This window comes from Phyllostomus discolor, chromosome 5 (assembly GCF_004126475.2).
Source record: "Phyllostomus discolor isolate MPI-MPIP mPhyDis1 chromosome 5, mPhyDis1.pri.v3, whole genome shotgun sequence".
NCBI lineage: Eukaryota > Metazoa > Chordata > Mammalia > Chiroptera > Phyllostomidae > Phyllostomus > Phyllostomus discolor.
In genome coordinates this window covers 78758619-78783888 of record NC_040907.2, presented here as the reverse complement: position 1 = coordinate 78783888, position 25270 = coordinate 78758619, and the positions used below count along the sequence as shown (strand labels likewise).

Below are 25270 nucleotides of genomic sequence, written 5' to 3'. Positions count from 1 at the left end.
CCTTTAACTTGACCTTGTCTGGGAAGCACTTTATCTGCCCTCCCATTCTAAATGAGAGCTTTGCTGGATAGAGTAATCTGGGATATAGGTCCTTGCTGTTCATGACTTCAAATACTTCTTCGTAGCCCCTTCTTGCCTGTAAGGTCTCTTTTGAGAAATCAGCTGATAGTCTTATGGGAACTCTATTGTAGATAACTGTCTCCTTTTTTCTTGCTGCTTTTAAGATTCTCTCTGTATCTTTAACCTTTGGCATTTTAATTCTGATGTGTCTTGGTGTGGTCCTCTTTGGGTCCAACTTGTTTGGGACTCTCTGTGCTTCCTGGACTCACATGTCTATTTCTGTTGCCAAATTAGGGAAGTTTTCTTTCATTATTTTTTCAAGTAAGTTTTCAATTTCTTGTTCTCCCTCTTCTTCTTCTGGCACCCCTATGATCCACATGTTGGCACTTTCGGAGATGTCCCAGAGTCATCTTATTCTCCTCATTTTTTTTTGAATTCTTGTTTCTTTATTCTGTTTTGGTTGATTGTTTATTTCTTCCTTATGTTCCAAATTGTTGATTTGAACCCAAGCTTCCTTCCCTTCACTGTTGGTTTCCTATATATTTTTCTTTATTTCACTTAATGTAGCCTTCATTTCTTCTCTTATGCTTTTGCTGTACTCAGTGAGTTCTCTGAATATTCTTATCACCAGTGTTTTTAACTATGCACCTGATAGGATGGCTGTCTCCATTTTGCTCCATTTTTCTGGGGTTTTGTTCTGTTGTTTCATTTGGGCCATGTTTCTTTGACTCCTCAATTTGGCAGCCTCCCTGTGTTTGTTTCTGTGTATTAGGAGAGGATGTGGTGTGGCAGCTACAAGGGGGAGGTGCTGGTGAGGTAGCCAGCAGAACAGGTGGTGGTCCAACATTCACGTGTGGTAGATAAAATCAGGAGGGATACCTTGGGAGTGAGCAATCCCAGACCCAAGCCAGGCAGCAAAGCTCAGGGTTCCAGTGCTGGGAAGATAAAGCCTCGTAACTTCTGGCTATAAAATCCATGGGGGTTGGGTGGCAGAAGAAACTGCTGGTCTCTCAGGAGAGGCCATTTAAAGGGCCTGCACAGTCCTAGAATGAATGCAAACACAACCGCTCTGGGAACCACCACTCGGGTAGCAGCTAGAGCAGCGCCAGTCACACATGGGAAGAGGGTCACACATGGGAAGGGGGTAAAGTGACTGGAAACGGGGCAAGTGCGGAGCAAGCCTAAGCATCACTGTCCTCTCTCTGACCCCTCCCCAACATACAGAGCCCCAAAGTGGTGAAGCAGGCTGCCCCACCCTGGGGATTACCTAAGGCTCCACCCCATACAACTTAACAGATGCACTAAGACAGGGAGTCAAAGTAGCTCTACCTGTTGGCAACCTCTTAATGAACATCTCCTAAGTCACTGAGGTGAAGAGTGGCTGGGGGTTGGTGTACAATCAGGTATGCTCACTGATAGCACAAGGAATGCCTCTGGAATTTATTACCTGGTCATTCTCTGCCAAGGAATGCAGCTGGCCAGGGTCCTGTGGCTCATCTGGGACACTCCTATTGTCCATTTTATTTGGGAGGTTCTTCCTACTTGGAATCTCTCCAGCAGAAGAATCTGTCAAACCATCAAAATCTTTCCCATCTGACACACCCATAAACTCTGTGAAAGAATGGTCCTCAAGGATGTTTGTGGTGTACTCTATGGTCACCTCCTTGGAGCAGAATTCTCTGGCAGCTTGGCCATTTTTGCTGGAGCAGTTGTCTTGTTCTGAACATGAGCCAGTCCTACAGAATATTTTGGAGTTTTTCTCAGGAATGCTTTGGGATGATGGGCTCCCTTTGGCTAAGGCACTGTTTTCTTTGAGTGGCACCGTAATTATCTTATCCTTTACCAAGCCTCTTTCTGGCTCTGTCAGCTCTTTGTTTGAGGACGATCTGAAATCATGCACGAGTGGGAGTCCAGAATGCTCATTGGAGTCTGCATCTTTTGTCTGAATGGCTAGCTGATCTGTGCTGTCACTAGAGGGGACTACCATGTCAGACAGAGTAGCATTGGAGGCACTGTGGGAAAAGTAGCCACTGGTAATACTGCTGGTGGTAGGGCTACGGGACACTTCTTTCTCTAACACCCTTGAGTTTATCAAATCTACTTTTGAAGAAAACCACTCTCTGTTCTCCAAGCTGGCATTGTAAACACTGAAGTCAGCAAACTCCACTGGTACATAAGGCTGTGAACCTATCAGCTTTCTGTTCAGAGCTTCCAGATCATTTTCCTCCTCCTCAGAGTCCTACAGAAAAGAGGCAGAAGTCAGTCATTAGCTCCTTATAGAACTGTATTATTAAGGCAAGTTTTAAGTACTTTATTATTAAAGGCATTCACATTTAGTGTTTTTTCTTTCTTTCTGCGTTTGGTTAAATCTTATTACCTATTATGGACACAGCTACATTATTCTCAGACGTTTGGGAACACTAAGCCACTCCCTCCTAATATGAAGATTCCCTTCTGTGCTCATTCAATACTAATTGGAAACTTTTCCTCCCCTGGTTTAATAAAAAGGATGGACTATAGTGCAGTGGACTTGAATTAGTTTATGTGTGATTGGTTTTCAGTTATGATGTTGTGTCTTTGCTAACTAAATGAGTAAAGAGGTAGCCCGAGAGGAGCTGCTGCTTCACTTGTTCTTACAATCCTCACCTTGGGGCTGCAGTGCAGATAGGTGAGTTGTGAAATGTTTCTGAGCTACTTTTTGGAGAGAGGGTGGTAAAACAAGGCCGCAACAGCAAGATGGCTAAGAACACAACCTCAACACCCATTCTCAGTATTATACTTCATATTGGAAGGCTGTGAAATACTAACAATCAATCTGAGAATTACAGGGGTTTGGAGAAGCATGGATAGAGGATTTGGCTGGAAAGTGAGGAATACTTAAATGGAAATCTACTTTGTCTAATAGCTTTTGAATTCTGTTTATAAAGATTAGTAAATATGCAAAAGTTGGGTGTTACCAACTCCCCAACCTCTCTCCCTAACGAATGATTCTTTATATTTTGTGGAAAACAATGTAAAACATATAGGTATTTACATCCAAATAAAAATAAATATTACTATCTAGTCATTTCAAATTAACCTCATAAACATTTGATGACCTTGCAAATATTCTGTTTCTCTTTTAAAATGTAACCTTCATTCAACAAATATCCATCTAGCATCCACTAGATGGGCTGCAGCAGTGGGACACCCAACCCCAGAATAAAGAAAACTGAGTGTAGATGAAACATTTTCTGACATGTAAAAGGAGACCGAAGGTTTATCAAGTTGTCTTAAAAAAGAAAAGAGAGGACTTAATTGTCTTAAACTGTGTGTTAAGAGAATTTGGTTATATAGACAATTTGTTCCAGAAATATTATTTATTGTTGCATCTAAAGTAGACTAAACCACATACCTTCCTACTATGTCTTAAGGACAAAAAGAATGAAAACGCTACCTAAAACTGGATCATGGAGTTGCGTTCTCAAGCTTCCTTATAGCTAGTCTTCATGATTTGATTTTTATAATTTAGTTTATGCAGCTGGTAATTACCTACAGACAAAACACCTTGATTTTAAGGAGTCAAAACCCACATAAAGCAGTGACTCTGTAAGGAGTTTCACTTGATTCAAGTCATTTTTCACTCCATTACGAATGGGACTGTATTTGCATCAGAGAGATGGTCTGTTTGCAGAGACTATCAGCCAAGGGCCCCCAGTACTTCTGTCCATGGTGCTAAGCCCCCATTAGAAACAGCAGAAGGGTGACTGAAAAACTGCACCATCTATGGGGTCACTGGGGTCAGCCCAATTCTGCTGAGGGATGGAACCTTTGTTCTTACACTCTCATTAAATGTGAGACCTTGGGCAAGTCCCTCAACAAGTCTTTTGTTTCTTCTTGTATAAAATGAGAGAAATAAAATGCTATGTATGCAAAACCTAAGAGAGGGAGAAATACTTCCTGCTCTTCTCTCTGCTTCATGACTTAAATAAGACTCCAAAGGCGTATCATTGCATTTATCTTATGTACTTCACATCTTGAATGACTAAGATCTGACAAAATACTGCTTTAAAGGACTGAGCATAGCTATATTTATTATGTTTTATGTGAAATTACAGGTTACTCTGGTAACTAGATGGGCTAAAAATAAAAGGAACAATGTTTCAATATTGTGACTCCAAAATGATTTCAAACTCCCTTGCTCACACTGAACCACTGATTCACTTTCTGGTTTTTCAAAAATAAAAAGAGAAAGTGAATTAGGAACAAAGGAATAATGCAGTTTATTTCCATTCATAAGGAAAGAAGTAAAATTAAATATTTTTAAAGAGAAATGAGAACCTCAGGTCAAGCAAGTAATGCCCTTAAAATCTACCAAAACATCCTAGAGAAACTGCTATCTGAAATAAAGCAAACAGTTCAACAGCTTCAGGGATGAAGAGAGCTCTGTGAACCAGATTTCTAAGGAGAGTAGAAGAAGCTGATCTCTCAAGTAGGCCCCCAGCAAGAAAGACGCCCTGCTTCCTGGGCTCCATGGGGTGTTCCATCACAGAGGGTCTGACTGCTGCTTGAGACTTCCCAGGTCCAGAGAGTCTGGTTCCATCCTGTCTTCTGCCAGGGAGGGGTGCTGAGATAGTTTCATTGTAAAACAGTGGAAGTATAGAAAAATAACTACTAGGCAAACTCTGAGAACAGTGAAACTACCTTCTAAGCAGCCCAGAAGGGTCACCCAGCCTTCTTTTAATGGTGCTCTACCAAAATGTAGTGTTTAAGTGGGCTTAAATTTAGTGTCTGTGCACCATGGTGGTAAGGGCCATGCCAACAAAGAGATCTAATCAGCCACAGAGCCAGAGAATCTGAGGGTAACACACTAGCCACCTGGCCTTTCTACCCCATGCTGCAGCCCTTATTAATTAAGCAGGTCAGCTAAGTGACTGAGCAGCTCATTAAGATTCAGAGGAGCAGCTGTTGTGTACTCTCTTCTCCAGCAGGAATTAGGATGGTGATTTAGGGTTAGAGGGGCAGGGGGAACACAGAGGCATAGGCACCAGGGAGGGACAGAGAGGTGAGGGGGAAATGGTGACTTTTTTTTCCTTCCCTCAGTGCACAAGAGGGATGAGAAGCTCATTTCCTAAATCCGCTAGCACTTCATGCATGTAGCAGAGTGGCCAGCTGCATATCCTGAACTAGTTAGTTTCACACACTGTGCAGCATATTCTAGAACCGTTAAAGGTTCTAGAATACTAAACCTTTACACTAAAGAGCCTCTGGAATGGGTCTGACATGGTATAGCTGGGAAAGGAAACTTCCCACACCCTGGCCACAGAGCAGGCAGCACACAAGCATCAACAGCAAGCAATCCTCTCTTGCTCCTGGCTGCTTTACTATTTCAACTTCTAAGAAAGGCCACATGAGAGTGAAAGCCCAGGCACAAAGCTGCAGAATTCTTTCCAGGTCTGAGAATACAGAGGGTTTGTTTTGTTTTGTTTGTTTTTTAAATTGAGGTATCATTTATAATCCACAGTGCCTGGTATGCATTGTTTTAAAAAAGATTTTTCAAATTTTTCATTTGAAAACCAAATGCTAGGGAATGTTGTATTACAGGCAGAGTTTCAACCTACCTGCGATAAAATGCAGATGGGCCACCCTGGAAGGGAGACTGACACCGAGGGCTGTGGATTATGTTTGGCGAGCAAATGTAAAAAGGCTATCTGGGATGTAGGGATGATGATGATGGGCTGCAGTGTGGCTGCAAGCTACAGAACAACCTTGGCAATCGCATCAAACAATATGAAAGAAGCTTGCAAACATACCCATAGCTAAATGCATGATTACTTACTGCAAGTAAGTGCAATTCTTCTAGGTAGATTAACTTCAGAATCTGGCCAATACATACAGGCACATCAGAAAGAGTCAATATTAGCTAAAGTAATCCCTTTGTTCTACTTTTTATAAAGTCTAGCATCATGAAAAGTGCCTTTCCCCCTTTTTCTAAGCAAATTTATACTAAGCAGAAAAAATAAAATAAAATAGAATGAACACTTAGAGAATAAAAACAGAGGTCATGGTCACCTTCATGCAAAATTTCATTACCAGTGGTCATATTTTTTTCTTTTTCTTCTTCTTCTTCTTTTTTTTTTTTTTAAGAAAAACCAAAGACCCAATACACATATCTGGATCATTGTTGTGAAAGGGCCTTAAACCCACCACCGGGCAATATGACAGAAATGGTTCCAGAACTTACAATCTTCTTCTCACGTTTGCTATTGTGTTCTACTGGCATGCTGCTGCCATTGCTTCCTGAGGGCACAATGCAGCCAGGGTTATGTGCCTGAGGTGGAGGCATGCTCTGCAAAGGTTAAGACACACAGATGCATCACACACAGAAGACGATGACAGCCGAAATACACATTAAGTACGTGCAAGTTAGAAAAGCAACACAAACATTTTCATTACATGTGAGTCGTGCAGCAAACAATTTTTCAGGCTACAGTTAAAGTACTAATGAAATCTGACAAGACTACACAGATTCTGTGGCAAAGAGCATAACTGGTTTTATCAAATTAAAAAAATGAAAGACTAATATTTTCAAAATGCCTAGAGAACATCTCTTTCTTGCTTGAAAGATAAAACAGACTTTGTAAATCCACAGAAACAAAGAAAACAACAGCAATTGCAACTAACAAAAAATTCTACCATGACCCTGTGTGCTTGAGAAAGAGGTGTTCAGAATAGGACCCATGGAGTGACCCATGCATACACATCCACATCCAGCATGCAACTTGTTAATGCAAACTGTTACTTCTCCACAGGCAACACGACCCCTTCCTATGTTACATGGTACAGACAAGTCAAGCATTTACCTCCTGGCTTAGGAGAGGTCTTGCTTCAAGAGCTATCTTTTTCTTATGCTCCTCTTTTACAGGCATTAGGGGCTTGAAAAACTTTGGTGGCTGAGGAGAGAATGCTTTAAAAGGGCTGACTGATAAGGCATGAGGATTCTCCGATGTACAGCCTGGGGAAGACAAAAAGGCATCGGTTTACAGGCACAGAGCACTTGAACCAACACACAGAAAGAAAGGTACAACCTAGCCACAGGGATATCTGGTGTGACAAAGAAATTAATATGCTAATATGTGGCTAAGCATTAAAACAGAGGTAGACAAGAATGGAGGTACATCTATAAAGTCACAAAGAGTCATCAAAAACATGAGAAACCAAAATTTTTACCTTCTTTTCAGGATCCAGATTAAGTGCCACTTACCAGACCAATTTCAACTTGTGCTGGTTTTGTTGCCCTGAATTCTCAGAACCCTTATTACATGCACATGCAATTTGATACTTTATCAATTAATATCTAACTTTCTATGTATTTCATTTCCACAGTTCAATTTTAAGATGTATTAATGGTACCTTTTAGCACCTTTCATTGCATATAGCAAGTAGAGACTCAATAAATGATGAGTGAATACTACATAAATCCTTGCAAGCCCATTTTCTCCTCAAGACCACCTGTTCCATATGAGTAAGGAAGGGCAATCTTCTTTCTTGCTTCTATTCATTTCTTTGGGCCTCTTCTCCTCCTCCTATATTCCACCCCCAGCCCCACCATTCACTGGTACAATGGCACTTAAGTAAACTGAGGTGTAAAATAATAGAACTGATTTACTTATCCACAAAATGTGTTCCCTTCATGGCATTTTTAAGTAATAACGTCACGAATCAAATTTATTTCTGGTGTCATTTAAAAATTTAGGAATCAAGAGACATGTTCTAAAAAATCCTTTGAGTACAAAAACATGACAGAAGTAGATATTCTTTTGGTGAAGAATGAAGTCTTACCATAACGTAGTAAGATTTGTGACTTCCAACTCAGGAAATGATGCATGAAAAGTGATTTGAAAATTCTGAAGTGTTACACAAAAGGCTTATTATTATTATTTGAATGACACATTGGATACACAGCAAAAAGAAATCAAATAAGTGAACGCGATATGTTCCAATCAAGAAGATAGTTTAGGACTACCCAGCAAACTAGAATTTCAGCCTGCTATCTTATTATTTGCCCTCTATAAAAGGACTTTACTCAGTGCCTCCCTGAGCAATTATAAAGAAATAACACAGAACAACAATCTCACCGCTACTTTCTTTACTCCTTCGAGGTGAATCTCTGGGCAGAGTCCCATAACACGCGACATCCTGGTAACTGGAGCTGTAGTCGGACATGTCTAGCCGGCTCTCCGGCCAACCCTACGAGGGAAAAGGACGGTTCAGCTGTGACTCAGTCCCTCTAAAATGAGAGAGGAAGCCCAGACTTGAGTTGTTCCTGTACTTTAATGGGATGGCAGTATGTACTCTCCTATTTTTGTTATGACAGATTTTAAACATGTAGAAAAGTCCTAAATATGACAAATACTATCATGCCCAAGGTATACCTAGAATGAATAAATGTTAATACTTTATTGTATTGTTCAAGGTTTAATAAAATCATTATGAACAGAGTGGCCTACAGGTTCCATTCATCTTCGTCCCTCCCCAAAAGTAGCCACGTTTATAAATTTGGTGTGTATCTAAGGAGGCTGGTTAATTTAAAGCCCAAACTGAAACACTTTTCAGAAGGAAACTGTTCCACTAGTAATTTTTTTCTGGGTAGCAGGTATAAGCTGGGACTGCCCCAGGTAAACTAGGTGATATGGTTACTCTATGTATACCTGAGACTTAAAAGTATCAAATTGGCATAAGATATTGATATCCTCAAGGGAGAAAACTCCTCTCATATAAGCTCATTTACTTACTTCAAATTCTCAGGAGTTCATTGCCTCTAAGGACTAACTTTTAAGCTTCTTGAGGACATAATCTGTATTTATACTCTGAAGCAGCCATAGTCCCTAGCTTAGTAATGTAACATGCAATATACATGGTTATGAAATGTTTGCTGAATAAGATGATGTTGCAAATGCCCTTGATTTTAAATCCCTAACTTTACTCACTTGAACTAATTGTGATTTTGCAAGGGTGGATGCAATATTTTCTAAAATCATTTAGAGTTAGACCTATAAACACTGCTGTTCAACTGTGTGTGCTATCATCCTAGTATGAAAAGCAGTATCATGCTAAGTAACAGTGTAACACTCAGAGTGGCCAGCAATTTCATATCAAGTATTTGAACTTGGAAGGGGACATGTAGAGACAATGCTCTGCATAAGATTAAGATAGAAAGTCCAGAAAGAGTGAACCACTAAGATATCCTAACTTTCCAGACTTAAGAGACTGCTAATAACCTAGCCATGCCCAAAGGCGCACACCTTATCATCTTCATCAAAGCCAGAGAGGTCTGGTCGACTGGAGGAGACCTGTAAGAGATAAACAGTTTTACCAATGTGCTTTATATATTTCACACAGATTTTATGTATAGGTAAAGAAATATGATGCCATATGTAGGTGAAGCCTGGATGATCATCTCTCCTCTTCTTTCTTCCTTCCCCAGGAGCAATGACTACCCTAAATTCAGGGCTTATTATTCCCATACAGGTTTTATATAAGTCTAAGTCTCTGTTCTCTTTCTTGTGATAAGGCCCTTTGTATTTCCACCATTTGTATCTTCTTTCATATTTTCTTTCCTGCCCTAATCCATATCACTGTAAGCAATCTATTTGACCAATCTTTAAAAACCCATTTTTCAGTTTCTTTTCTTTTTGATACAACTCTGTCTGATCTTCATTATTTCCTTCTTTATTGAACTTATAATTCTACTTCAATATTTATCATTTTATTTTTAAAAATATTCTGATTTTTCTAACTTTAAAAAATCCAAAGTATTTCTATATGAATCTCTTAAAAATAAGTAATTCCTCCGCCCCTTTTAAAAACCACAACCATATACCATTATTACATCTTAAAAAGTTAAGCGATTCCTAAATAGTATATCAGTGTTCAAATGTCTCATAACCATTTTCACAATTAATTTGGAAGCCAAATCCAAACAGTTTGTACATTACAACTGGATATATCTTGTCTCCTTTAATTTATGAGTTTTCCCTTTTCTCTAGGTCACTCTTTCTGTAAAGTTCCTGCAGTTGGGATTTTGCTGACTGAATCCCTGTGGTGTCATTTAACATTTTCCTCTAACCCTTGTAAATATTAGTAGTTAGATCTACAGTCTTGATCAGATTTTGCTACAATTTGTACATGTGTGTGTGGGAGGGGGTAAAATACTTCATAGGTGGCTTTTCTTTCCTTTGTAAGATAGATATTTCCCTTATTATTAGTTACTGTTCTTTTAAATATGAGAGCTACAAATCTCATAGCAGCTCTCACTCTTTCGTTTTCTCTGCTGTCCAGTATTTGTGAGATCCCACTAAAGGCCCAGTCGCGTTCCGCAGCTGTGCTCTCTGATGTGCTTCCCTAGGGCCGAGGAGCAGGTGTGGCACTTCAGCACGCCCACACCAGTGCCAAATGTTCTATTCGCACCTATAAACCCTGACCTCAGGGTCCTGCCTGTGCCACAACCCAGCCCCTGAGATGCCCGGTGAGCCCCAGCCCCGCCAGGGTGTGCTCACGTTGTGCACATTCGGTGTGCTGAGGCTCCTCCGCAGGTGCCGGGCTTTGGTGGACAGTGCTTCTTTGACTGTGACCGCCTGGAAATTTGAAGACAACATTAATGTTTCTCCTTCGATAGCAGAAATAATATATGTTTCTTGTGGACAACTTAGAAAATACAGAAATAAAGATCATTTCAATCCTACATGTCACCTGCTCCCCCATATTTACAAAATTGGAAACTTTTTGTAACTACTCATCTTTTTTTACTTAATCCATCAAAAAGACATTTTTTTTCCATGAATAAAACCACAAAAACTGCTGAATAGACATTTATACATTGTAGATATTTTTAAAGGTGGGCAGAGGAAACACAGAAAAATACCTCTAGCTATACATCTCACTTTAAAAACGACAATAAACTTTTATGCTGTTGGTGTTTTACTTATGCAGCAATCTAGATGGCACTTCACTGAAGGAAGGTTTTTCTGACAGATGCCAATCTCAGTCCTGTGGTTGCTCAAGACACACTTTCCATAACTTCAACTCCTGCTTCTAAGAAATGACACCTTCCATCTCAGAGTCCCCCTATCCAGTGGTTTTCACCTGAATGTCATGCTGTTGCCATGACGTTAACCTGGATCGGAAAATCAGGGAACCAGTACTAGTATGTGGTTAAGCATGTGGACTTCAGAGACAAGCTCTCTCGGTTTACATCTGAGTTTGTACCACTTCCTAGATGTGTACACTTGGGCAGGTCAGCTAACATGTTACCTTCCATGTTCTCATTTAAAAATGGGGATTATAATAGTATTTACCTCAAGGATTATGTTGAAGATTAAATAAACTAATGTATCTAAATGACTTAAGTGCCATGCTTAAGTAAAAGGTATTCAATAAAATGTAGTCATTATTTGAATTTGTGTTTTGTTTTGTCAAAGTAACTGTTTTGTGTAATGAGATCTCTACTCAAATTTCCCTTCTCAGATAGATTGAGCCAGAAAGAGTTTGGTAAATAAATTCATCTCTGTCCATTTGGGGTGAAGCCTGGTGACGAATCCTCTGGTCCAGTCACTTGCCTGCCGGAGCCGTTCAAGGCTCAGAATGTTTTCCACCTGCAGCACGCCACGCGTGTACTTCTCGATGTACGTCTCTCCATCTGACGTGCCTTCGTTTTCGCTCCTTGCTGCCATCAGAGCCAGCGTTTCCCGGTCCTCAATCTCCTCCGTTGCCTACAGTGACAGGAAGACAATTATTATACTTTTACATGAACTGTATCTTTTATCAAAACTGTGGTGAGAAAATGATTTAAAAGATTTGAGAATTAACATTCTCTATTACTTATATTGTGATCTTTTTAAAAAAAGTAATAAATATTTTACCTTTGGTATATTGGATACTATTTCATAGGTTACACCGCAGGAATAAAATATATTTTTCAATGACATTCTTCTCTTCAAACTCTGGGTGAAACTCTGGTAGAAAAAGAAAGTTGAATTAAGTGATGTGAAAGTATAAGTTATTAGTATTTTACAAATTGTAAGAGTATTACTAATCACTGGTTTTGACACACACACACACACACACACACACACACACAATACTCAAAATAGAAAAAAAATGGAACAGAAAAAACCTGTGTCCACCCCTAAGGGACAATGATGTCCAGCTGTTATTTGGGCAGACTACAGAATCTGTGGCCTATGTAGGGTGCGTGTGTGTGTGCACGGGGGGTGCTTCTCTCTCCCATTTGCTGCCTTTCTTTTGATCATGTCAGGGTTTCATTGGTCTGTCCCCGCACAGTCAGAAGAAAACTAGAGGATCGGTTTTGTGACAGTACCTCTGAGATGAGGTCTGGGGAAGACATTTGGACAGGGATTTGTTGGAGCCTGCATTTTTGTCCTGGTTTTGTCACTAACCCTCTTGGATCTGGCACTTAACCCTTTTGAAAGTGAAATCTCATAGCTCCTCTGCCTCCTAGGATCATGGGTCTCAAATTGGTAAAGGTGGAAAAGTCCTTGCAAGTGACATTAATTCTGCTACCCTCAGACCCCATTATTCCAGATGAATGAGAATCAGATTGTAACTTGGCCAGTATGGTAACAATCTGCACACCCACTGTGTTAACACCACAAAACACTACACTTTGTGATAGGAGGAAAAACTCCAAGCTTATATATGCAACTGCAGAACCAGGTCCAGTTACTACCTGTTTGTTGTAAATATTGGCTGCAATCCGTTTTCGTAACACTAACTCCATAGCAGCCGGGTGGCTGAGCTGGACTGTGGTTTTCACTATCAGGTAAATCCTTTCATTCTGGGGAGTGACTCTGTTCAAGTGAACGGAATCATGCACCGAGGAGTCCCAAGAGGCGGTGGCTGAAACCTAAAAATGGCAGAAGGATGGGGAACAGGAAACGAGAGGCAAGTCAGGTACTGCAGTTTTATATCACCCACTAGAGAAAGAAAATATGTGCAACTCAACTGAATAATATTTCTCCTCACTTTTTTGAATGACAACCCACAAGTTCTATTTTTTCAAGTTCCTAGTCCTCTTCCCTAAAGCAGACTGTAGTAATTTAATTGGAAGACAGGCCCACCAGCATATGCACTAATACAAAGTCCTCAAAGAGAAGTGTAGGGGTCAATTACCTCCTCATCACTGTGCTTTATGATGGGCAGGTAGAAGAACTGGCTGCCGTGCTCCTTGGGCAGGATAGAGTTCACGCCCGATGCGTGCGGGCCCACAAGCTGCTCATTGGCACTGAGGTCATCCGCTAGCCAAGCCAGGGCACAGAAACAAAAGTGGGGAAAAAAAAGTCAGTTTTTAATTAAAGACCAAAGAGATGAAGTTTTCATGTGACACATTTAAACTTTTTTCTTTCATTCCTTATGCTGCAGTTGATATAGAGACTTCAATACTCACAACAGCTTATATCCTTTACAGAAACAAGTATGGGGCCAAAAAGGTACCTTTGTGAGTCTCCTACAAAATGGACTGAATATATTCTGTATGTAGTTCTAGGAGCAAATAGTTTTTATTACATACAGCTTAAAATTTTGCTGCTTTTTTTCCTCTCTCTTTTTTTAATTTATGGATTTTAGAGAAAAAGAGGAAAGGGGAAGTGGGGGGAGGGGGACCGAGAGAGAGGAGCATTGGTCTGCTGCTGCACCCAGCCATGTCTTCACAGGTTGATCCTCGATGTGCCCTGACCAGGGACTGGAACAGCAGTCTTGGCGTAGCAGGACGATGCTCTCACCGAGCTACCCAGCCACGACCAAAATTTTGTTGCTTTCTGATATCATTTCCTTCTATAGCCTAGTGTTAGGTTTGTTCTCCTACTTACATAACTTATGCTAAATTAGAGATTTGAGAAGTTCAACTATCAATTTAGAATCAAAGTTCTGAGCACTTGGGAAAAATCTGATCATCTTCTTCCACTGCCATTCCAAAAGTGGGATTCACCCTTCACAAATCTCTGTAAGTGGTCATCCAGTTTTTGCTTGTGCACCTCTAATAATGGGGAATGCCCCACTTCTGGAGGCACAGTCTACCTTTAGGTTTTTTAAACATTCTTCATATGAAGAGGCAAACACAGTCCATGTTTTTCGCCCATCCATTATCAGTCTTCTCTCCAGAAGAGAGGTTTTGAGGCTGTGTTTTGAGGATCGCAAGGGCCCAGTAGAAGGGCCTGCCAGAGCCTGCCTATCCCCAAACTCAGCAACTCTGCTTTTGTATTCTACACACGGAGTTCCATTTAAGATTGCATTTTGAAAATGTATTTTACTGCTAAAACATATTGGAAACCACTGTTCTAGGTTCACCCAGGTTTGATGTACTGCTACAGTAAAGCACAACCCTTAATGCAGGGTGAATGTGTGATCACATTCTGACATCAGCTCTCTTGTGGTGGAGAGCAAAGGATGCAATGCAGATGCCTGGGCCCTTGCAAAGCCTAAAGATTCAGAATCTGAGGTAATTTCTATGTCTGTTAATGTTTCAGAGCAATTACTGCTTTAATGTTTCTATATGAAATTCTCAATCTTCCAAGTGTTCTCTTTTTAAGATTAAATATCCACATCTCTCTTCTAGTGATCTACCTGTCATGGCCATATATATGTGGTTGAACTAAAAATGCCACCTAGGTGCAGCATATGAGTAATTAGAATGGTGATGTAAGGATCACCATCATGTGGATCTGAATAGATTACAGACTTCAATTCAATGTGATAGCCCCTAGAATGTTAGAGGCATACTTACCATTCAAATCAAGAAAGAGAACTGGTATGTGGGTTTCCATTCCAGGTGGTGGGACCCTAAATTTAATAACAAAATTTAATCATAACCAAATATGTGTTTTACATCTTGGAAGACAATCAGGCAGTGCAGGGCCATGGACACAGAAGAGAACTACTGTGGAGATACAGGTTCTATTAATGAAATAAGTTCACATTTCCTGATGTTCCTATTAACACAAATCATGGGAATTATGTGACTTACATGAAGAACTACCGGTTATATGAATTACATGTAATTCATTGAGAGAAAGATTATTTGAAACATTTCTAAACATAATTCTAGTGATGGGAAAAAGGAAATGGGGATTGTTGTTAGAGTGGGAACAGGGGACTGGATCAAAAATGAGCGGAAGTAAACAAAAGAGACAGTATCCGAAAAAGCTCAAAGAAAGCGGGAAGGAAAGATGTATGAAAGGAGGCAGGGTTGCGTACTGGACAGACCCAAGTAGTATTTTATCAAAACCTTGCCCATCTGCATCGGAGTCAGCTTGGGGGTCTTTTAAATTGAGATTCTTGGCCCCATCCTTTTTCTTCCCAATCAGAATAACTAGGAAGGGGACCCAGGACTCTACATTTATGAATGCTGACGGTGCTCTGAAGTCTGGAAATATCTCAGATGGAAGTGCCTGGGGTAAAACAGTTTAAACAGGGCCTCAAAGGGAAGAACACAACTGGGACGGAGCTGACTATTTCTTTCTGAGTGGCTGGCTGATACACTGCCTGTGACTACAGGGCTCCAGCACAAGAGGACAATCAGCAGGGAGAAACATCAGGTTACAAATTATGTGCCTGCAAATTCAGATATTTTACTTACATAATACCATGAAATCAATTATACTTCCATTCATCATTTTAGACACAGCATCACTAATGTTTCTATGCCTATCTGAAAGAGATTATCTGGGCATGTACATTTTGTGTTCAAAAGAAATCTGCCTTCGTTTAAATGCCTATAACATATTCTTACAATAAGAATGAGAATAAGCAGCAGTAGAAGTTACCATTTAATGAATGGGCACTATGAACATGGTATTTTTTTAAATTGCTGATCTTTACAAGAGTACCAACAAGGTAGCTCCATTCACGATTAGAAATAAAGTCTTAGAGAAGTTAAGTAGACAACAGTAAGAGCTACGGACAGAGACTATATCCAGCTCCACTTCAGCCCAGAGTCCAGAGTATCACACGCACTCTTTCTCATGAACATCAGGACTGACATATCAACTGACTGATCACAGCCCAGATATACAGGGATGGGCAAAAGTAGGTGTTTTTTTTGGTAATCAATATATTAAGGAGACATTCATACATTTCAAGAATTGCTTAAATTCTGATATCCAGACTTAAGCTTGTGAAATGACTTTTAAACACACAATTAAAGCTATTCAAAATTTGCTATACTACCAACATTAAATTACAGTTACTTTGGAGCATAATAAGTTAAATGGTTTAAAGTAAGCCTGTAACATACCTTAAAAATACAATAATTAATAAATGATACAAGAATAAACTCTATCGCATACTCACAACTGTAAACCTACTTTTGCCCCACCCTGTATTTTCTTCCCTCTTCAACTACACCCTGGAAATACCCTTCATTTGAGCCAAACAAAGAGAATTTCTGGTGATCAGGAAACCACATCCAAGCTGCATCACACAGAGGAACTGAGGAGTGTGGTATCTGATTCCCCGCCAGGTACGAATGCTCTCTGGCTGCCCCTGATAGGGAGCCGGCTGCAGTGGGGAGGGAAATACGGTAAGGCAGCACTTAGAGATGGGTGCCTCTTCCCTGAGCAGCTCATGTTCCTTAGCATTTCCTGTGATAATCCTGGGAAGTCACTTGCAAGACTCTTGCCACAGGCCATCTGAGCCATCCTGTCAGGCCCGCACAGAAGGAAGGGAGGACGTACCAGTCAGCTGGCGCCCCGGGGATCCCACTGCCTGGAGCCGGCACCAGCACGGCGTTCCTCTCCTCAGTCAGCCCCACCCACTGCTCTACAAGCCGGGCTTCCCGCTCCACGTCGTCCTCAGTTCTCTCTGTGGGACAAAATGAGGGGAGGAGTACCAAGAAGGGAGGAAGTACAATTTCTACATTTCAGATAAATTATTACTTGGTGATATCCAAACATGGCTTAAACATCTGCTACATTACAAGGCATCGGGTGCTTCAAAGCTCAAGCTTGAGCACCTGGATGGTCTTGGAGAGGCTATGACACTAGCTCAATAAACCACAAACCAGGAAGAGAAGAAAACACACTGGAACGAGGATTAGAAGACTGGGGTTATCTTACTGGTTCTGTAATTTGGGAAAGTTATTTAACAGATGAGTCTAGTTTCCTCACCTGACAAAAAGGGATAATCAAGTAGTATCTACTGTACTTTGTGTACTTGCTGGAACGATCAAATGAAATGACAGATGTGACACTACTTTATAAAAACTGCACACCATTTTATAAAGACAGAGGATTAAAGAACACCACATAGTGCACTCTGCAAACCTAACATTATTTTTCTTCATGCTCATTACGAAGAGATTGGATTTGGTATATTTTGAAATCCTCTTACCTATAATCCAACTCTGGAGCTACCTGGGCACAGTCAAAGTGAGTTTTCACTAGTAGGCTGAGCACATACACAAACTGACACCAAGGATATCAAGATGTTTTTTTGAGGGACAATGTTTGCTAACTTCTTCATGAAATGGGTTAACATCTGTGATGTGTCCTTTGGTGCAGAATCAATAACAATGAGTGGTCATAAAGTCAGGATGAGAGACTAAGGGTTTTAAGAGCATATTTTTGCTTTAAAATCCAAGAGGCAGTTGCCAGCATGAGCAAACTGCATCCTTGGAGCCTGGTCGCAGTGAATGGAGCTGCGGGCCAGCTTGAGCTGAGTGCATGGCTACCACCCAACAGCAGCGAGGCTGACCTGCCAAATGCTGTGCTTTCGGAACCAGCCCTTTAGCTGCTGTCAGTTCCATTGTTCTGAGCCAGAAATAACCTCATTATTGAGATACAGTATTGATTATATTAATTTTCATCAAAATAAAATTTTAGTTTCATGTTTAATATAACAGTTAACTCAGAGTTTTTTGGGGGGAGTTTTGGAGTGGGTAAATGCGGACAACTGTACTTGAACCACAATAAAATTTAAAAAACTCAGAGTTTTTTTTAACAAATTGACATCAAATTCAGAGCTTTCTTAAGCCAACACTGTACAATATGATACACAAATATCTATAACTGTTATAACATTAAAAACTAAGATAAATTATCCAACAAAGGGAACAAAATAACCCACCACCATGGTCTAGAAGTGAAAAAGCTACTCTCAAGAAACAGTCTAATCTCACATACCTTTTTTATTGCTGATTTTTTTAATCTGTTCATCTAAGTATTCTCGTCGTTTAATGAGTGCGTCAGACCACCTCTCTCTCACACAGTTCAAGTCTTCTTCCTGACATGAGGGAAGGAAAGTATTTTTCTGCAGAGTCCACAGACAACTATTTTTTTAAAGATGTCTCATTGACTAGAAAAATTTTCATCAGGAAAGGCATTGAACATTGTTGTGTGATTAATATGCAAGAAAGCAAAGAGGCCTCAGAAAAACTGCATGCTGATCGAGAATCCCAGCACTCAGAAATCAGAGCCCCTGTATTTCCAAAAGGATAATTATACCTAAAAGCAAGAGAGCCTCAAATTACACCAGCTGTTGGATGATTCCTACACAGTGTGTGTGTGCATGTATGTATTTAAATTGTAGCTATTCATCTGGAGGATTTGCAATTCCAAGCTGAAGGACACCATGAACAGAGCCCAAACCATGTAACAGCAAATGGAATGGAAAATGACAGGCATTTTCTGAAATGCAAAGAATAGATCAGCAGAGAACCTTTCAAATTTGCCGCAACATTTGTATTTCCAACCCTTACCATGAGGCTAACCAAGAATCTCCCATGCAAAAACCCGACATGCAGCCAGCCATGCTTTCCAGAACTCCCAGCAGCAGCCGCCGGACTTCACGTGGGCACGCGGCAGGAAGCGCACAGGTAGCCGCAGGAGTTAGTTAATGGCGTTTCTGAGATCCAAGGGGATCCTCCTCTTATAGTTTGTTTTTGCTTGCTTGTTTTCTTTCTCAGTAAAATTATGAGGAGGAAAAGAAATCCACAATTCTATTCAAAATGCCCTGACTTGCTTAATTCTAGTGTAACCCTTAAGACATTACATTCACAGCAGACACCTGTGGACTTCTGAGGCTCTACCTACAATGCATCCACATTTTAAGTACAGGAAGGCACATGGGGAAAACATGCTTTTAAAGTTTATGTGGAGAAGAGTACACAGACTGGGAACCAAACCCCAAATTGTCCATCTTGGTTTGCTGCCTCGACCACTACTATTGCTGCACACTCCATGACAGCAGGCCAGTCACTGATGACCAAGTACAAGTTCACATTTGCACATATTAAAAAGTTGAGATTTGTCCTGGTCCGTGTGGCTCAGTTGGTTGGAGCATCATCCCTTCCTCTCTCTCTAAAGCAATGAAAAAAAAATGTCTTTGGGTGAGAAATAAATGAAGGAGGAAATAGTCTCACTGTGAAAGAATATGTAATTGTAAATAAAGATTATAAAAAATAAATAAATAAAAAGCAAGATTTAAATTCTCCAGGTAATGTATAACTAAGCTTGGCCCTACTAAGAGAAAAAATTGGCTAAAAAACCAAAACTGTACATAAAGTGTCTTCAATTTTCTTATCCAACAAAAGTCTCTTAAGGTAAAATGGCATTTTAGAACAATACTACTTTCCTGGATATAAGCAGCCAAGTGCAGTTCCTCACAGGAAAGACAAGAATTGCTTATAGAATATGCATGGATAACTGCACAAGTTTGAAGATCACCAATTTAATACAGTGATAATGTTCTTGCTTAGAAAGGCTTTATAAGCTAGCAAATTGAGATAGCATAGCAAAATTGCAGTATTTGGTTATGAATTTTCAAGTGACAGAGAAATCTATAGAGACAGTATTGTATCCCTGATTATATTTGAAGCAAATACAACACAAGTGAAAAATTGTGTATTATTGCTCTACACTCCTCCTTCCTCCTCCCTGCCCTCTGCTTGCGAAGGCTGGCAGTTAGCAGCAGCTGTGCCCCATGCCACAGGGTTGACGGCAGCGATACCTGATAACTATCCATATCATCACCATCCTCATCATCTCTCTGGTAGGGAAAAATAAACACAAAAAACATGCATTTTGTTTCTCAAACAGCATACAAGGAACATAATTCTTTAAGCTTAACTAACACACACATCACAACAGATAGCACACACAGTATCAGCATAATAAAACATTTAATTGAGCCTCAAAAAGGTTTAGTGGATTCCATTCACTTGTCTATAATTACTTAAGGAATTTAAGTTTAAAAAAGAAAGAAAGGAGTCATTTAAAAACAGTAACTCTCTTAGATGGGACTACAGGTCTTATTGCACTGTTATCCAAATAGTTGTTATATATTTGTGGGCTGAGATTTAGAATGGGTTTAGAAAGACAGAATGCCTGAGATAGGACTTTAGAGACTCCATTGCTTGATCTCTGGAGTTTTAACCATGAGGCAACCAAGGCCGTGAAGGATGAAATAATTTAACCTGAGGATCGCACATGTAATGGTAGGGGCAGGCCCCCCTGGTCTCCCACCGCAGCACACTACTCTCACCGAGGACGGCATCACAGTGAAAGCCCCCAGGGAACCTGAGGCTGTCTGCACACAAGTCTCTGCAGGAGACTACTGCAACATCATCCACTACCGTACATATCAGCATCCATACCCGTCAGTTGAGAAAAGTCAAAACTGTTAAATCCATGGCAACATTTTACAATAATAATATAAAATAACATCTTGGCAAAAACATTTGACAAAACGAAATCATTAGGTTGAAAACAAAAGGGTTTTAGTTGAGAAAATTTTCTTTAAATATAAGAATAAAGAAATTCCCGTTTGTAGAGAATATTCATCCCTACAGAGGCAGGTTCTACTCAAATGAATGCTAGGTCATATAACAACCTTCTTGCATTGCTCCATGGTTATTGGAAGGTTAACAGTTAAACAGGGAGTAAAGTGGTCAAGTCATAAAAGAGATAGAATGGATTTTTAAAAAGTGATTTAAAAATATAATTACATTATTCTTATATCTAAGTATATCTCAAAATATACTGTTATTAAAAAGTGCTTTAAAAATACAGTTAAGATTATTCTACATATAGACTTAAAAATACACTTTGTTTTAGTTTGGTAACCATAATGACTGTTTATATAAATAATTCATTAAATGTAAGCCTAGCACTGAAATACATTTTCTTGAATTAATTCCCCATATTAATAAGTAATTTGTCATTATTTTTTAGACAAAGGAGATACTTTTATTGACTGAAAACTAGCCTGAGCTTTATGATGGGTAACTGTTGTGACATCAGCATATTCTGGACCGGCCTGAGCTGCTGAGTCAGAATAATTTTAACATATAATGTCAATAACAACAAAAAAAGTTTATGGACATGACCTTGAACATGGCAGCAAAAATAAATAAATGAATGAACAATACATACATACATAACACCTTTATTTTTTTAAGATTTTATTTATTTTTAGAGAGGAGAAAAGGAGACAGAGAGAGAGAGAAACACGAATGTGTGGTTGTCTCTCGCTCGCCCCCTACTGGGGACCTGGTCTGCAACCCAGACATGTGCCCTGACTGGGAATCAAACTGGTGACCCTTTGGTTCCCAGGCTGGTGTTCAATCCACAGAGTCACACCAGCCAGGGCAATAAATAACAGCTTTAAAAGAGCCAGTTTAAATTTGCATGACTAGCACTATGCTCTTTAGAGAACATGTAGCCCAGGGGAAAGGCTATTTGAGAACTCAAATTTTGACAAAACTGTTTTAACTTAAGAGGTATGTTGTTTTGATAAGTGCTAATAAGCAAGCCCTTTGATATTCCTCAAGTAGGAACATTTAGTCGGTTGATGCTCTATATTCTGTAGGTCATGGTTTAGGACACACAGATTCAAAGTTTCATGAAGATCAGAGACTTATTAAGCCACAAAATTTTACTCTAGAAAGGGACCTCAGAGAATTATTGTCTACATCATCATCTTAGAGAAGAGAAAAAGGGAGCCTGACGTTTAAATTACCCAGTTGAGGTAACCATGCAGGAAGGTCAAACTGAACTTAAGAACCCCAGTCTCCCGACTCCAAGTCTAAGGGGTTCTACCAGGCCCAAGGTCACCCTAACACTGACAGCCAAGTGAGGGACTGAACTGTGATGAGAATACAGACAAGCCAATTTCATTCTCCACACGTAAGGAAAAGTCTCATGGACAAGCCTGCAGGCTGTGTCTCCATAATTTCACTCACACTCTCCCCCAGGTTTGGGGGAATTTTGGCTTGGACAGGGAAGGCAGTGTCTGACAAAGCTATTCCGTCCTTAAGATTCAAGAGTCCAAGACAATGTTCTTTCTAGTTTTCAGAAAAGTCTTTGCCTGAATGCCATGAAGCTCCCCACAAACAAACAAACACACACACACACACACAAAAACAAAACACGGAAATGGAAGGTGAATCATTTTCTAGATGGACTGGGGTTATGCCTGGAACCCACAGAGAAATGTTTTCTCCCTCATGACAGGGAGAGGGCTCCCTCTTACCCGTGACAGCAAGGGAGCCCCGATTTCATGGTATCATTTCTTCCAGTCCCTAGTCCATGTCTGAGAAGGAACTGGGGACTAGGGGAAGCACATGCATTCCTTCAGGCCACTGGGGACAATCTCCTAATCTTAAAGTTTATTTTTAAAGAGTATTCTGGTAATATAAAGGTCAGTCCCTAGAGGTTTTCATCTTTTTATCTTTAAAAATGAGAACAGAAGATTTAGTAAATGAAGAACCCATGGACAAAAATAATCAGGAGGATAACTTTTAACTTAAAAAAGAGTAAAGTTTTCTAAGAGCTGATTATTTATAACAGCGTATGGGGGCAATTTTATACTAATAAAAGTGAATCAGGTAGCAGGGTCAAGATAGCCAACATAATTTGGCCCAGATATAAAATAAAACCTGCCTAAAGTAAATGAGTACTATAGCACTAAAATGTGTGTTTACAAATAAAATTATTATTAATTAATGCTAAGCCAATATAGTATTTTAAATCTAGGAAAAGAGCAATGGGTGGAAACATGAATGGGTGGACAAACAGATGGTTAAGGCAAGGAATTCTCTTGCATTCCTAAACAGGTCTCCATCACAGATCAGTGACTTCCTTAATTCTGTACTAACCAATCTTCGTTAAATTCTATTTCAAACCTGTTTGCCTTACCTGGTAACTGTCCAGCCCTCTTTGGAGCTTGGTGGACCTGGCAGTCACACAGCCAATGGACACTGACAAGATGGCTTCGACCATAAGCGGCAGTGTCCCTGAATGCTGTACAGGTTTTACTGTGACTTGCACTCTCCGGGAATGACCCTGTAGAGGAGAGGGTGTGATGACAGAGCATGTGGAGATGGGTGCCAGGAATGGGGATGGGGAGAGATGGGGGAAGGGATAAGGGAAGGGAAACAAATTAGGAAACAAAGCAGCAAATAATGAGAAAGCTCCACAAACTGTAAGAGTGGGATAGAGCGGGATCATGAAACGAACAAAATCAAACGTAGTACCTGTCTGAGTTGAAAGATGCCTCCCGTGTTGACATCTTTCGCCTGATGCAGCTCCACTGCGGCATACTCCCCTAACTCATTCAGTTCTAATATGGAGATCCACATTTCTATTCTGCGAGTCACTTCGTTCCACCTGCAGAACACATTCCAACGTGCAACAGTGTCACTGCCCAGTGACAGTGTTAGGAATTAGCTGCCATTCACTGAACACTTACTGTGTGCTAGGCACTGCCATGAATGTTGCATAGATTATTTTCTATTTCACTCTGAAAACAAGCTTTCACTATAGGTTCTTTTTATTTATTTGAGGTATAATTTACATTCAGTGAAATGTCCAGATCTCAAGCACAGAGTATGATGACTTTTGACAAATGCACACGCTTGTGTAACTCACCCCACTGTTAACTTCAGAAAGGTTGTTCATGCCCCTTCATATAAATGGAATCAGGTAGTAGCATGTACTCTTTTAGGACTGGCTTATTTGATGCTGCATGTTTCTGAGATTCATCCAAATGGATATCAATAAACTTTTTTCTTTTTATCTGTATTTCTAAGTAATATTCTATTACACGAATAATACTATAATTTCTTTATCCAGCCTCAGATTGAAGGATATCTGGATTGTTTGTAGTTTTAGGGTAGTATAGAGTCACCACAAACATTTGTGTAGAAGTCTGCTTATGAACTTGTTTTCATTTCCTTGGATAAATATCTAAAAGTGAAATTGCTGGGTCACAGAAGAGGCAAATGATCAACTTTAAAAGAAGATATTCTCCTGTTTTCTTCTATAAACTTTATAGTTTTATCTTTTACATTTAAGGTAATGTAGTTTTATGCATGGTGTGAAGTAAAGATCAAAGTTGTTTCTTCGCATACCGATATGCAATTTTTCAGTCTTGTTTGTTAAAAAGACTTTTCTTTTCCCATTACATTTCTGTGACACCCAGTAGCTCCTTTTATCATTCCCATCTCACACATGTGGACACAGGCCCAGAGAACCTGTTTTCTTAACCACTGTCCGAGTGCTAGTCATGGCCCTGTGTGTCTAAAGGTCACAGGAAAGTACAAACCTGTCGTGCAGCGTTCTTGTCTTAGCATGAAGAGAATCGACTTCCCAGATGGAGCTACCATTCCCAGCACACCGGTGGCCCCACACTTCAATTGCTAGCGCTCCATCTGAAATGAACTCCAGAAATTCTTCTGTTACGTTCACCACAAAGTCCTGGGGTAAGTGGGTTGAAAGAAAAGAGTGACAAGAATTGTGCATAAAGACATCTGTGAAATTTTCCTTTTTACCTTTTAACTGTATAAAGATTCAACATTTATTTTTAGAGAGAGGGGAAGGGAGGAAGAAAGAAAGAGAAATGTTGATTGGCTGCCCAATGGGACACTGAACCCGCACACAGTTATGTGCCCTGACAGAGAATCAAACCAGCGACCTTTTACTTTATGGGATGATGCCCAATCCATTGAGCCACACTGGTCAAGGCAAAAAAATGAACATTTGATTATTCCTTGCTATGGCTTAGAACAGCAGGCCCCAGCCTTTTTGGCACTAGGGACCTGTTTTGGGGAAGACGGGGTGGGGGAAGGGGTACAGAGGAGGCAGAGCTTAGGTGAGCTTCCTCCTGGCCCTTATTGGTCTGTGGCTGGGGCTTGGGGACCCCTGGCTTAGAAGACTAATAA

General features: G+C 40.1%; 1 protein-coding gene across 8 annotated transcripts in view; it reads right to left on the bottom strand.

Annotated features, from left to right (window-relative positions):
- The window catches only part of KIF13A (kinesin family member 13A), a 201275-nt gene that overhangs the window by 4276 nt on the left and 171729 nt on the right, over positions 1 to 25270 (bottom strand). For 2 of the 8 annotated variants that reach the window (XM_036026463.1, XM_036026467.1), the window contains 17 exons: positions 24655 to 24806; positions 23585 to 23717; positions 23247 to 23393; positions 20059 to 20097; positions 18234 to 18333; positions 16788 to 16914; positions 14840 to 14895; positions 13231 to 13355; positions 12788 to 12964; positions 11961 to 12053; positions 11658 to 11810; positions 10599 to 10676; positions 9345 to 9392; positions 8178 to 8289; positions 6903 to 7054; positions 6284 to 6388; positions 1508 to 2299 (listed from right to left, as the gene is read on the bottom strand). In XM_036026463.1, the coding sequence (XP_035882356.1) occupies positions 1508 to 2299; positions 6284 to 6388; positions 6903 to 7054; positions 8178 to 8289; positions 9345 to 9392; positions 10599 to 10676; positions 11658 to 11810; positions 11961 to 12053; positions 12788 to 12964; positions 13231 to 13355; positions 14840 to 14895; positions 16788 to 16914; positions 18234 to 18333; positions 20059 to 20097; positions 23247 to 23393; positions 23585 to 23717; positions 24655 to 24806 (2589 nt within the window). Of the gene's footprint in view, positions 1 to 1507; positions 2300 to 5878; positions 5921 to 6283; positions 6389 to 6902; positions 7055 to 8177; positions 8290 to 9344; positions 9393 to 10598; positions 10677 to 11657; positions 11811 to 11960; positions 12054 to 12787; positions 12965 to 13230; positions 13356 to 14839; positions 14896 to 16787; positions 16915 to 18233; positions 18334 to 20058; positions 20098 to 23246; positions 23394 to 23584; positions 23718 to 24654; positions 24807 to 25270 lie in introns of all 8 variants that reach the window. The other 6 variants (XM_036026466.1, XM_036026470.1, XM_036026464.1 and 3 more) reach the window with 4 other exon arrangements.